The following is a 13,324-nucleotide window of genomic DNA, read 5'->3' as shown; positions in this document are numbered from 1 at the left end:
ATAAAGAAGGCAGCAGGAAGGGCCCTGGCCGGTTGGCTCAGTGGTAGAGCATCAGCCTGGCATGCAGGAGTCCTGGGTTCGATTCCCAGCCAGGGCACACAGGAGAAGCACCCATCTGCTTCTTCATCCCTCCCCCTCTCCTTCCTCTCTGTCTCTCTCTTCCCCTCCCGGAGCCAAGGCTCCACTGGAGCACAGTTGGCCGGGCGCTGAGGATAGCTCCATGGCCTCTGCCTCAGGCGCTAGAATGGCCCTGGTTGCAACAGAGCATCGCCCCCTGGTGGGCATGCCGGGTGGATCCCGGTCGGGTGCATGCGGGAGTCTGTGGAACTGCTTCCCTGTTTCCAACTTCGGAAAAATACAAAAATAAATAAATAAATAAATAAATAAATAAATAAATAAATAAATAAAAGAAAGCAGCAGGATAGGAAATGTCTGGGGGCAGGGGATGGTGAAGTTTTAGGCAATGTGGCCAAGGAAGGAAAAGTGGAGGCCCTTGAGTTAACTTTTCAGTGAAAACCTGGAAAAAGTGAGGAGAGAATTAGCCATGTACCTATCTGGGGGACAAGCTTTCAGGCTAAGCATATGCAAGTGCATAGGTTCCATGGCAGGAGTGAGCTGCTGTGTTCCAGAAATAGCCAAAACACCCTGTACCTGGATCAGAATGAGCTGGGGGAGGTAGAGCGCCTTGTAGGACATGGTAAAGATTTGGTTTTCGCTATGCATGGGATGGAAGCCCAGGAAATGCATTTTCCTGCAGTGCAGAATACACAGAAGTGAGACAGAGAATGGATGGGGGGGGGGGGGATATGTACTATATGCAAATAACCAGCGCAACTTGTGGTTTCTTTGGGGCTTATTGATGGTACAGGATACAACCAAATAGCAGTAGGAAAAGAATAACTACAGCTCCCTGGGTGGCCCTGCTTTCTTCTCTCAGCCCAAAGTGTTGATTTCCTCTCCCCTACCCTTGTTCCAGACCAGCTCCTCCAGCACCCCTAGGTTACCCATTCCACTAGCTTCTCTTTAAGCAGATGCCAGTAACCCAGGGCACTAGGGGAGGAAGAGAATGGGCAGACTCTTCAGAGCTTTATGGACCTTGAGAAGAGTCCATCCCTGTTGGTCAGAATATTTCAGGGCTTAATGGAAAGTACAAAGAATAGTAGAGTGTGACCACCCCAACTGGCCAGGATCTCCCAAAATCTGGTCTTTGGTGGACGGGCAAGGGGCAATCCAGGGGCAGGGAGACAGGCTTTGTTTGCGAAGGTGGTATATTTCAGTAAGTGCTGACCCTGAGCTCGGTCAGCATTTCCCTAAGGGCACAGGTGGTCTTCTCACCTTGCTCCCTTCTCTGCTGTCCTGCACCCCAGGCTGCTGTCACCCCTGTCCAAAGAACATGATGAGCCTTCTGAAGAGTTTCAGATTACAATCAGGCTTGCGTATGAAATAAGAAAATGGTTGGGTGACATGCATTTTGGGCCTGAAAGCAATGGTCTGCACAACTGCTTTCTATTTGGGGAAGACCTGGGGATCACCCACTGATACAAAGACAACTTGACTTTCAAAGAGGCCACTGCACAGGCTCATAATTCTGCTCAGAGCTACACACACTGCTGCGGAAATAGGCTCCTTCTGGCTGAGGCAGGAGTCTCAGGCTGCAACAGCCTGGCTAACTTCAGTACAACTACTGGACTGCTGCTTCTCTTTGTTTAAAAAGAACAGCCAATGCCTGGCAAGGGCCAAAAGGGCATCTATAATTCCCATTGTTGGGCCCTCTGCCCCTATTGGCAAAAAGCTGGAAATATTTTAGAGCCCAACCATAGCACAAATTTTCAATCATTCATCTTGCACACCATTTCACTTTTGGACTTATTAAAGGTCTCCAAGATATATTGTTAATTGAAAAAGACTTAAGGCAGCCCTGGCTGGGTTGCTTGGATGGTTAGAGATACACCAAGGTTGCAGACGGCACATACAGGAACAGATTGATGTTTCTCAGTGTGTGTGTCTCTCTCCCCCTTTCTCTCTAAAATTAATAATTTTTTTAAAAGGACCATTAATTTCTAGGTAAAAACAAGCATTTAAGGAAAAAAAGTTTCAGTGGCCCGACCTGTACTGGTGCAGGGGACAAAGCCCCGTCCTATAATGCTGAGGTCCCCGGTTCAAAACCCCAGATTCACGGGGTCAAGGCACATGCGAGAAGCAACTACTACGAGTTGATGCTTCCCGCTCCTCTGCCACTCTCTTCTCTCTCTAAAACCAATAAATAAAACCTTAAAAAAAAAAAAAAAGCACTCGGTCCAGAGCAGTGTGTATAATATGTGGGTAAGATATTTGGGTAAGAAAAAAGGGAGGAAATATATTTATGCACATATAAATATATATGATATTTATGAATGGCGTCCAAGAAACTGGTAACTGGCTGCTTTGGGCAAAGGGCATGGGAAACCGACAAGAGGAGAGCTTTTCCTTGCATATACTTTCTTAACGTTTGAGGGTATTTTTATTACGTCCCGATATTACCTTTCCAAATAATGTCAAAAACTTTTAATTAAAAAAAATAAACTATTAAGACTAAATAGGAACCGTTGATGTCTATGACCTAACTTAGTGCAACACAAACTTCATGCCGGGTAAAAAGCCCTGAGGTGCCACAAGGAAAAAGCAGGATGATTACGTAAAGGCGAGCTTTTGAGTAAACTTTCATTACATAGACAAAATATGGACACGTTCACATGCATTATCCCCAAAATCAATTCGTCACTTCTGATTTAGCCTTGATTTCCCGGGAGCGTCGGGGCCGCGACTAGACACCCTCTTGCTCTTTCTTTCCTCCACCTCCAGCCGGGCCCGCGGACCCGGAGCCACACCCAGCCCGCCCCGCCCCAGTCCCGCCGCTGACGTCTGGCCCCGTTCCTTCTAGGCGGATCCGGAGCCCAGCCCAGCCCATTCAGTCTGAACCCGCCCCTTATGTCCCGTTGTGACACAATGCCCCCTGTCATGGCGCTCACGCCCCCAGCTCGTGGGCCTCGCGGGGCTCCACTTCTGGGCGGGCCTGCGCAGTCTGGAGCCTCCCCGTAAGTCGGGCCAGTCATGACCGGAAGCGGGGAAAGCTGGTCCCGGTTCCGGACACCCAGGCGTCACGATGATGTGGTCCCGGCAACATGCGGAGGGAAGAAAGCGGCGCCGAGCGCGGGGCGTGGCGAAGGGGTGCAGGGGGGCCGCTCCTCCTGCCCACCCGCGATTTGAAAGGCGTCTGTGGACCAGTGGCGCGGGACAGTCCTGGTTCAGCAGAATTCAGCGGTTCTCGAACTGAATAGTTTCGGGAATCTGATTTGCTCACTTGCATTTTCTAACCCTGATGACTAGCGTTTGTTGCACGTTTCCTGTGTCAGACTAAGTAGTGACAGCGTCATTTAATCGTCACAATCTTATGAAATAATCGTTACATACACAGACGTTACGGATGAGCAAAGCTGAAAGCAAAGGTGCCTGGTCCCACTGCCATGATGGAGCTCGACCCACAGGTGATTGTCCACCAATCCCGCACTATGTCGGAGCCTCACTTGAAACCGTTTTCTCCTAGTTCTCCGAAGGGCGGCTGTGAGGTCCAGGCCAAACAAAGGAGCGGGAGCCCCCACATCCCACGGAAGAGGGGCATTGCCTGCGGTTGACCGCAGGGTGAGCGGTGGAAAAACGATGCAAGAGGTTGGGTTTGGGGTCCCCGCAGTACTTCCTGCTGCCCTTAAACAAACACAGCTGGTTGCTCCTCCGGATCCCCCTGGCAGGACACTCCCAATAGTCCAATGAAGCTCTGAAGATGGGGTCAGTGCGGGAAAGAAGCGGCACCTCCCGCTCCCAAGGGAATGGATTTTAAAAAAGAACCCTGTGACTAGGAGGTGAGAACTTCTCCCAGCTGTCTAATCCAGCCACAATGGGAGGTGTTGGGGGGATGGAGAGAGGATGAATTCTGAACAAGACAGGTAGACAAGAGCAAAAGTAAACAAGTGGGACCACATCAACCTAAAAAAATTCTGCACAGAAAATCAACAAATTGAAATGGCAACCTTCTAAATGGGAGAAAATGTTTGCAAATCATAGATCTCATAAAGGGTCAATATCAAAAATATATAAAGAACTCATACAATAGCAAATAATAATAATAAAAACAATCCGATTAAAAAATGGACCAGGGATCTGAGTAGACATTTTTCCAAAGAAGATATCTGTACATGGCCAAGAGGTACTTAAAAAGACACTCACCATCACTAATCATCAGGGAAATGCATATCAAAACCATAATGAAATATCACCTCACACTTGTCAGAATGGCTATTACCAAAAAGGCAAGAAGAAATAAGTACTGTGTTGGGGAGGAATGTGGAGAAAACGAAACCATCCTGTACTGTTGGTGGGAATGTAAACTGGCGCAGCCACTGTGGAAAACAGTATGGAGGTTCCTCAAAAAACTAAAAATAGAACTACTATATGATCCAGCAATCCCACTTCCAAAGAAAATAAAAACACAAATTTGAAAAGATGTATGCAGCCTATGTTCATTGCCATACTATTTACAATAGCCAAGACATACAGCCTGACCAGGTAGTAGCAAAGTGGATAGAGCATCGGAGTGGGATGCAGAAAACCCAGGTTCGAGACCCCGATGTCGCCAGCTTGAGCGTGGGCTCATCTGGTTTGAGCAAAGCTCACCAGTTTGGACCCAAGGTCACTGGCTTGAGCAAGGGGTTACTCGGTCTGCTGAAGGCCCACAGTGAAGGCACATATGAGAAAGCAATCAATGAACAACTAAAGTGTCGCAACGAAAAACTGATGATTGATGCTTCTCATCTCTCTCCCTTCCTGTCTGTCCCTATCTATCCCTCTCTCTGTCTCTAAAAGAAAAAAAGACATAGAAACAACTTAGGCACACATTGATAGATAAATGGATAAAGAAGATGTGGCACAGACACACACACACACACACACACACGAATACTATTCAGCCATCAAAAAGACTAAATATTGCCATTTGTGACAGCATGGAGGTCCTTGAGGGCATTATACTAAATGAAAAAAAGTGAGAGAAAGATAAATACCATATGATCTCACTATATAAAGAGTGAGATTTTATAGGACCAGAATATGAACTTAGAAATGAGACTTTTTAGTGTTCATTGCTTTTTGTACTTACTGAAAACTGTAAAAGAGATTAGAGATACATGCAGAAGTAGCACCCCTCAAACGTTCTCTACAGAGGATGAGACCACACTGTGACAGAATGGCACATACTTTTAGGAGAGGTTCCACTCTAAAAAGGTTTCCCGTGCCTGACCTGTGATAACACAGTGAATAATTGACCTGGAACACTGAGGTCCCTGGTTTGAAACCCTGGGCTTGCCTGGTCAAGGCATATATGGGAGTTGATACTTCCTGCTCCTCCCCTCTTCTCTCTCTCTCTCTCTCTCTCTCTCTCTCTTTCTTTCTCTCTCTCTCTGTCTCTTACCCTCCCCTCTCTAAAAAATAAAATAAAATCTTTTAAAAAAAAAAGCTTGTAGAACAGGGAGTTCTACACTGTTGAGGCCAGATAAAACCAGCGTAGACCAGGACTCAAGGACTCTCTCCTAATCCCCCCTGGAGGCCACTTTCAATGTGGGCTAGTACCAGGAAATGAAGAGGCTGTGCCAACACCTTCCCGTGTCACCATCTGACATCAGTGGTCAGTGAGACTGGGAAAGTCCCGCCATCCTTCCCTCTGAGAGGGTTGCCTGGCTTCACCCCCACCATCAGCCTGGTCTGGTTCAGGAGAAGCACTCTTCATCCCTACCCAGCACTATCTCTCACCAGGGTTTCTCCTTAGGCAATGCCTTGTGGGGAGCTATTTCCGAGTAAACAGAGATAAGGTGTGTGTTTGTTGCCTCTTTCTGGCCAGAGGTCGTGGGAATCCTCTACCAAGAGGAAGCTGAAGTTTCTTCCTGATTCTGAGTTGAATAACCCAAATCTTCTTGGCTCTTAGAGCCTCTCACATCCCTCTTCCCCTACTTCTAAAACTTGACTGTCGCTGACTTTTTGCTGTTCCATTGCTCATTATCTTCCCCCACATCCTCCTGGTGACTCAAATACCTGAGTAATTGAAGGGAATGGCCACAGCAGACAAGGGGCAAAGGATTTCCTTTGTGGTGTAGGGTAGTAGTTCTCAAACCACTCTCCACTAGAGGGAGGCTTGGTCTCAAGAAAGAAAATTGGATATGAAACACGATGTTAACTTGTTTCTATAGTTTTGGTATTGTAGCCAACTAACTCTTTAAAACAACAACAACAAAAACCTGCTTTGAAAATATTCAAAATTCATTTTTTTTTAATTTTAGGAATTGCTTTCACTTTAACTTAATCTTATAATTATGTAAAATGTTGACATGGTTCCAAAATCAGCTCTGCAAGAGTTGATTCAAAAAAGTTTATCTTCTACCCACCCACCCTCTCGACTTTATTTCTTCTCTCTTCCTAAAGGTAATAATTTTTTAATTATACCACTTATTTTTCCATTACTTTTATATTAGAAATACATATATTTACATCTCCCTTTTTAAAAATAAACAATAGCATGCTATTCACATGTCCTACACCTTGCCTTATTCACTGAAAAGTATTTTTAGACGATGACTCCGTAGTAGCGTAACCCCCGTTGCTTTTCACAGGCCCTCTCCCTTCTTCAGAGAATGGCAGGTGGGACTGAAAGTTCCAAGCTTCTAATTGTGGCTTGGTCTTTCTTGTAACCAATCCTCAATTGGTTACAAGTATTAACCAATTCTTGTATAATACTCCGTTATGTGTAGAAAGGTTCCATGGGCTTTTACTGACATTTGGGTTGTTTCCAGTCTGTAGCTATTACAAATGATGCTGCATTTAATAATGGACACTTCTTTTCATATTTTTGCCAGAGTGTCTTTGGGATAGATTTCTAGAAGTGGGAGTGTTTCATGAAAAATCATTGCTAGTTGTGCTATCTAGATATTGCCAAATTCCCCATAGTGGTAGTTCTACCATTTTGCACCTCCACACTTAACATATTAAACTGCCTGTGTCCTCAAAGCCTGAGCAACCTGGTATGTTATTAATACCTTGGACTATGCCAATCTCAGGAGTGAGATATGGTATCCCTATGTAGCTTTGGTTTGCATTTTTACATAATTATGAGCAGTGTTGAACATCTTTTCATGTGAATAACAGCAAGTTGTGATATGTTTGAGCATGTATCTAGCCCAGTTTTCTGTAGGATTATTTTTTTTCTGTATTTTTAGTGTTTTTTTTTCAATCAGAGATATTAACCTTTTGTAATATAAACAACAAGATTGCAGTTCAATCCCTGGTCAGAGAACACACAGGAAACAACCAATGAATGCACAACTGTGAACAACAAATGAATGCTTCCATTCCCTCTCCCCTCTCTATCCCTTCCTCTCTCTCTCTCTCTCTCTCTCTCTCAAAAAAAGAAGAAAAAAATCAATCTGGAAATATAGATGAATAGGTATGAATGGTTTGTTATCATATTTCAGTATAGGATGAACTAACAGCATATTTCCAGACTTTGTGACCACCCTGTACATGGTGGAAGCACACAGCCACACATACTATACACTGTTTATTCTTAGTCGTGCAAGTAAACTAGGTTAACTGCACCACTAGGGAGAGATACTGCTGCTTCTTCAGTTGTCTGGTTGTCTATAGCTTGTCCTTTAGACTCCTCAGGAAGTGTAATCAAGAATATTTTTGCCTGATCAGGTGGTGGTGCAATGGATAGAGCCTTGGCCTGGGACACTGAGGACCCAGATTCGAAACTCCAAGGTCACCAGCTTGAGCAATGGGCTCACCAGCTCGAGTGATGGGTCACCAGCTTGAGTGTGGGATTATAGACATGACCCTATGGTCACTGGCTCGGCTGGAGTCCCCTGGTCAAGGCACATATGAGAAGCAATCAATGAACAATTAAGGAGCCACAACTATGAGTTGACGCTTCTCATCTCTCTCCCTTCTGGTCTGTCTGTCCCTCCCCCCTCCCCCAAAAGGAATAAAAAAAAAAACAGAACAAAGGAATATTTTTCTTTTACGGTATATGGAGGAAATTAATAGCAGTTTCCTTAGATTCCTCACAGGAAGGAAGTGGGTCAGAAACCTGGTTGTACAGGAAGCCTGCATTAGGTTTGTGCCCTGGCACCACCACCAGGGCACCGTCATCATCCTGCTCTGCGCACTGCACCAGCTCTCATCTGCCTCATCCAGCCAACGAAGCACCTGCGACTCCAGAGAATGGAGCAGAACAACAAACCACTTAAGGACCACAGACAAGACCTGCTTTTCTTTCCAGGGACACATCTGTCAGCCGTTTTATAAAACATTATTCCATTATTATTGTGTCTGGTAAGATGAAGTAGTGGGCCCCATAAACAGGTCTCAGCAGTGCTGACTATGGACTGTGCTATGACATCACCTCGGTCTTTACTCAGTTTACCTCATTCACCCTGTGGAGGGAGGCTCTGCCATCCCCAATTCGTGAGTCCACAGAAACTCACTGAACGGAAGCCAACTGCTCAAAGTCACACAGCGCTTACATTCCCCTGTTAAGTGAAGACGCGACCCCAAGGGTCTGGCTCTGAAGTCTGTGACCCACTGCACCACACTGCCCACGAGCACAGTTCTGGGTGACAGTGGTTTGTTACCGAGGCAAGGACCCATCAAAGACTAACCAGAAGTTGTTAAAAGCAGGGTCAGTTACGCTGGATAAAAAGACAAGGCTGCTATTCAGCTACTTTTCCCAGGGTTACTTACTCTTAGCTTGCAGGGAAAAGGTCGGGGCAGTGCCATCCAAGAAGGAGAGGAAGAGCAAGGGGAAAGGTGCCTGCTAAGTAGGAGGTTGTCAGGAAAGCCAGCCTTCTGCTGTTGCCAGGCAACGAAGGTAAACAGCAAGAAGTCTCAGGATAATGGCCACTAACTACAGTGCTAACCAGGTAAGTTCTCTTTTCCCATTTCTTCAACATTTTTAATTTTGCTTCAAGATTCTACCTTTGTACTGAGGCCTCCCCCAGGATTCTGATCATTAAATGGCTGCTGAGAGTGGAGTGAGAGAGTATTTCTGGAGTCCTCAGGGTCCACAGGGCCCAGGGGCAAGAAAAAGGTGTCTCTGGGTTAGTCTGTAAGGTTTAAACTACAAGTCAGCAAATTTTCTGTAAAGGGTCAGAGACTAAACAATTTAGGCTTTGTGGACCAAGTGACAAAATCAGAGATATTATGTAGGTACTTACATAACAACAGGAAACACAAAATTCAAAATAAAACAAGAGTGCAATTTATATAACACTAATGAAAAGAACAGACTCCTTTTGGGAGAAACGTTTTGCTTAATTGGTGCTCTTTTTATCAAATGAGCAAATGATCCTCTATAAAACCCATTCTGGTCTGACCAGGCGGTGGCTCAGTGGATAGAGCATCGAACTGGGATGCGGAAGACCCAGGTTCGAGACCCCGAGGTCGCCAGTTTGAGCATGAGCTCGTCTGGGTTGAGCAAAAAAAAAAAAAAAGCTCACCAGCTCGGACCTAAGCTCCCTGAGCAAGGGTCACTTGGTCTGCTAAAGGCCCGCAGTCAAGGCACATATGAGAAAGCAATCAATGAACAACTAAGGTCTCGCAACGAGAAACTGATGATTGATGCTTCTCATCTCTCTCTGTTCCTGTCTGTCTGTCCCTATCTATCCCACTCTCTGACTCTCTCTCTGTCCTTGTTAAAAAAAACAACAACAACAAAAACCCATTCTGTCTGACCTGTGGTGGTGTCAACCTAGAATGTGAGGTTCACCAGCGTGAAGCCATGGGCTTGCCCAGTCAAAGTGTATATGAGAAGCAACTACTACAAGTTGATGCTTCCTGCTTCCCCCCTTCTCTCTCAAGTCAGTAAGTAAAATCTTTAAAAAAAAAATCTTAGCTTCCCCAGGCAGTCCCAAAGCAGACAGGACAGACTTGGCCCCATGGCCAGTTTGCTGACCAGTGGTCTAGACAAGTGTTGTCTCATAAAAGGATATTGCGAATCACAAATGCAATATTAATGTTTTAGTAGCTACATAAAGTTATAATCATATGTCTTACATTCTTTTTTGTACTCTTTACAATCACGTGTATCTTGTATTTACAAAGCGTCTCAGTCTGGACTGTCAGGTTTCCAGTGCTGAACAGCTGCCACATTGGAACAGCACGCATTCAGACCAAACAAATCATGTCCTCTGAAGCCTGGCACAGTGGTTTGGGCCTTTGGCCCTCCAGTCTAAAGACCATGTCCAGTTGTTTCCCGAGCTTGGGTCTTGGAACATCATAGGGATTCTCATCTTTCTCTCCACAGTATGAAAAAGCTTTCTCACCCAGGTACCTGCAGAACTGGTCTCTCACCAAGCCAACCAAAGAGGTATTTACTCCACGTTGGTGCACCCACAGGCCAGCTCTTGCTCTGTGCGGGGACCACGGCCACCCCATTCTTCCATCCCACAGCCTCCTCTCTCTCTGTCCCATCTCCCGCCCTCAGACACTTTCTCACTTGCCCTCAGACACTTTCTCACTTTTCTGCTTCATTTCCCTAGCACTTCTCTCCCTGCCTTTTTTTTTTTTTTTGTATTTTTCTGAAGCTGGAAATGGGGAGAGACAGTCAGACAGACTCCCGCATGCGCCCGACCGGGATCCACCCACCCGGCACGCCTACCAGGGGCGATGCTCTGCCCCTCCAGGGCGTCGCTCTGCCGCGACCAGAGCCACTCTAGCGCCTGGGGCAGAGGCCAAGGAGCCATCCCCAGCGCCCGGGCCATCTTTGCTCCAATGGAGCCTTGGCTGCGGGAGGGGAAGAGAGAGACAGAGAGGAGGGAGGGGGGGTGGGAGGTGGAGAAGCAAATGGGCGCTTCTCCTATGTGCCCTGGCCAGGAATCGAACCCGGGTCCCCCGCACGCCAGGCCGACGCTCTACCGCTGAGCCAACCGGCCAGGGCCTCTCTCCCTGCCTTTACCCCAGAGCATTCCTTCCCATGAAGGCTACACTCAGATCATCGCCAACGACCGTGGTCACCTGCTGCCTTCAGTGCCCCGCTCCAAGGTAAGACCCTCAGTTCCATTCTCAAGAACTGGATCAAGATGGGAAGACTTGCAACCTCCCACTACCATCTGGGAAAGCTCTAATTAATTCACATTGTCACATGCAGGCCCCCAAATGTCCAGCCAGTTTACCCAGCAGGTGTTCAGCACCCAGAATTCCTTAAAGTGATGATCTGTATAAAATGAATGCCCATGGGTGAGATACCCATGCAGTGGGTGTGCGTACCCAGATTGGGCCTAAGAATGCAGCTCTAAAGCCAGCAGAGGTCAGGGGATGAAGCACTCAGGGTAATCCAGCAGCGGGTGTAGGGGGTGGGGGTGGGTGGAGAATTATGCTTTTATTACCGCCCAGCCTCAAAGTAAAGGTGCAAACAGGATCCAAATAGGTCCTGCCAATGAGTCAGTTACTGGGAGCGAACAGCCCTGTTGAGAAACTGTTTTCTTCCTTTTAGGCAAGTCCTTGGGGTTCCTTCATGGGCACCTGGCAAATGCCTCTGAAAATACCCCCTGCTCGGGTGACCCTGACGTCCCGTACAGCTGCTGCTGCTGCCTCTCTCACCAAATGGATACAGAAAAATCCTGACTTACTCAAGGCCTCCAATGGGCTGCGTCCAGAGATCTTAGGCAAGGTACCTACTCCCTCCTAAACTCAAATCCTAGCGTCCCAATTTCTTTTCTACCTCAAAAATGTTATGCCGCTATTCAGCAGGGGGACCTCTAACCAATTGTCTTACCTTGTCTAGTCCCTCCATGCCTACTGGGGTCTGAAGGGATAAGCTAAGTAGTCTTACCTCCACAGTACAAAGTGATCTGATCTCAAGGGGGTGTTAGCACAATCAAATCTAACTCTGCTTTTCTAAAACCTGACCTTTTGTCCATGTTATGGGGAAAAAGAAATTTAGAACTCTGAATGGACTGGGAATGACCTAGGCCTGACCAGACTGTCTCTTCTATTTCATTCCAACAGCCCAATGACCCAGTCAGTCAGAAGCCCGGGAGCTCTGTACAAGCACCAAGTCCCCCCATAAGACCACGCTCCCCAACCTCAAACTGCAGTTCCCCAGATCAGCCCCGAAGTGCACACCCTTCTGCAGGTCATACCCCAGGTCCCCTAACCCCAGCCAAGTCCCCTAAAAGCCCACTTGGGAGCCCACGCATGTAGAACACTGGGCAGGTCCAAATCTAGCCAGGGCCCAGAAATGCAAACCTGGAGTTAGAGCAGGGACCCCACTGAGAAAGACATTCTAGAGACTGAGTGAAGCAAGACCCCCCCCCCATCAGGAAAATTGTAGGAATAAAGGCAAATTTGAAAATAAACATTAAAGATTTTGATTTTTCCCTCCTGCTATGGCTGCTTCTTATCACCAAGAACGAGGAGGAGGGTTGGTAAAGAGGGAGAACATGACAGAGGCTTGGAGGGAACTCATTTGTACAAGGATTGCATCCGTTACACTCCAGAAATGACCAAGAGGAAGTTGGTCTGATTCACAGCACCCACCCCTGTGTTTTTCCTCTGAGCACGCCCAACGACAACGTCAAGGTCAGCAGGCAACCATTGAGAGGAGCATGTGTATTTGTGTTTGGAGCCGGTGGGGAGGAAAAGGTAAGGGAGGCGAGTAGAAGAAACTACCCTTGTCTAACACTTCACGGCTGATGACGGAGCACTCAGGGAAAACCAAGTTACAAAAGCAAAATGTAAGCATACATTCAAATATGGTTTGAAAACTGAAGATACACCAGTGATCATAAGACAGAGAAAAAAAGCAAAATGAGATGGTTAAGCAGGAACTCAGGAATACAAACTGAGGACCATTCTGCCACTGCCCAGCCCACCTTCTGAATGGTAAGAAGCCACCAGTCAAGTCCCCGACCCACTTCCTAGTTGCCAGCTGCCGGCTGGCACTGTCCCTGCACTTCATCTTGCTGGCACTGGCTGTTCAATTCAATGCCCCTGCCAAGCCTTCCCTGCCCCGATGCCACAGTGCTCCCTCACAAACACTGCCCCTCACTGCAAAGACAAGGACAGAGAACACATGGTGGGGCTGGAGGACGCTGACGGACTTCCCAGGACCAGTCCAGCAAAAGGGAGACGTGACTTAAGGACCAAGACCTCTGTGGAGGCCCCAAGGTCATCCTGAAGGTCTTTCTCTCCAACTGACACAATTACATCACTGTCACTCCTCTCCAACCCACAGTTTTCTCTGCAT

At 47.0% G+C, this 13,324-nt stretch overlaps 1 protein-coding gene across 1 annotated transcript; it reads left to right on the top strand.

Moving 5' to 3' along the window:
• The first annotated feature begins 8,885 nt into the window (after positions 1-8,885).
• On the top strand, positions 8,886-12,463 carry CFAP126 (cilia and flagella associated protein 126). The gene is made up of 5 exons (XM_066371339.1): positions 8,886-8,999; positions 10,382-10,444; positions 11,038-11,118; positions 11,570-11,746; positions 12,085-12,463. Exons 1-5 carry the CDS (start codon positions 8,973-8,975, stop codon positions 12,277-12,279), a joined length of 543 nt encoding a protein of 180 aa, XP_066227436.1. The 5' UTR covers positions 8,886-8,972; the 3' UTR covers positions 12,280-12,463.
• Positions 12,464-13,324: the final 861 nt, after the last annotated feature.

Source organism: Saccopteryx leptura, chromosome 2, assembly GCF_036850995.1.
Source record: "Saccopteryx leptura isolate mSacLep1 chromosome 2, mSacLep1_pri_phased_curated, whole genome shotgun sequence".
NCBI lineage: Eukaryota > Metazoa > Chordata > Mammalia > Chiroptera > Emballonuridae > Saccopteryx > Saccopteryx leptura.
The sequence above is the reverse complement of the archived record's forward strand: the minus strand, read 5'-3'. Positions and strand labels throughout refer to the sequence as shown.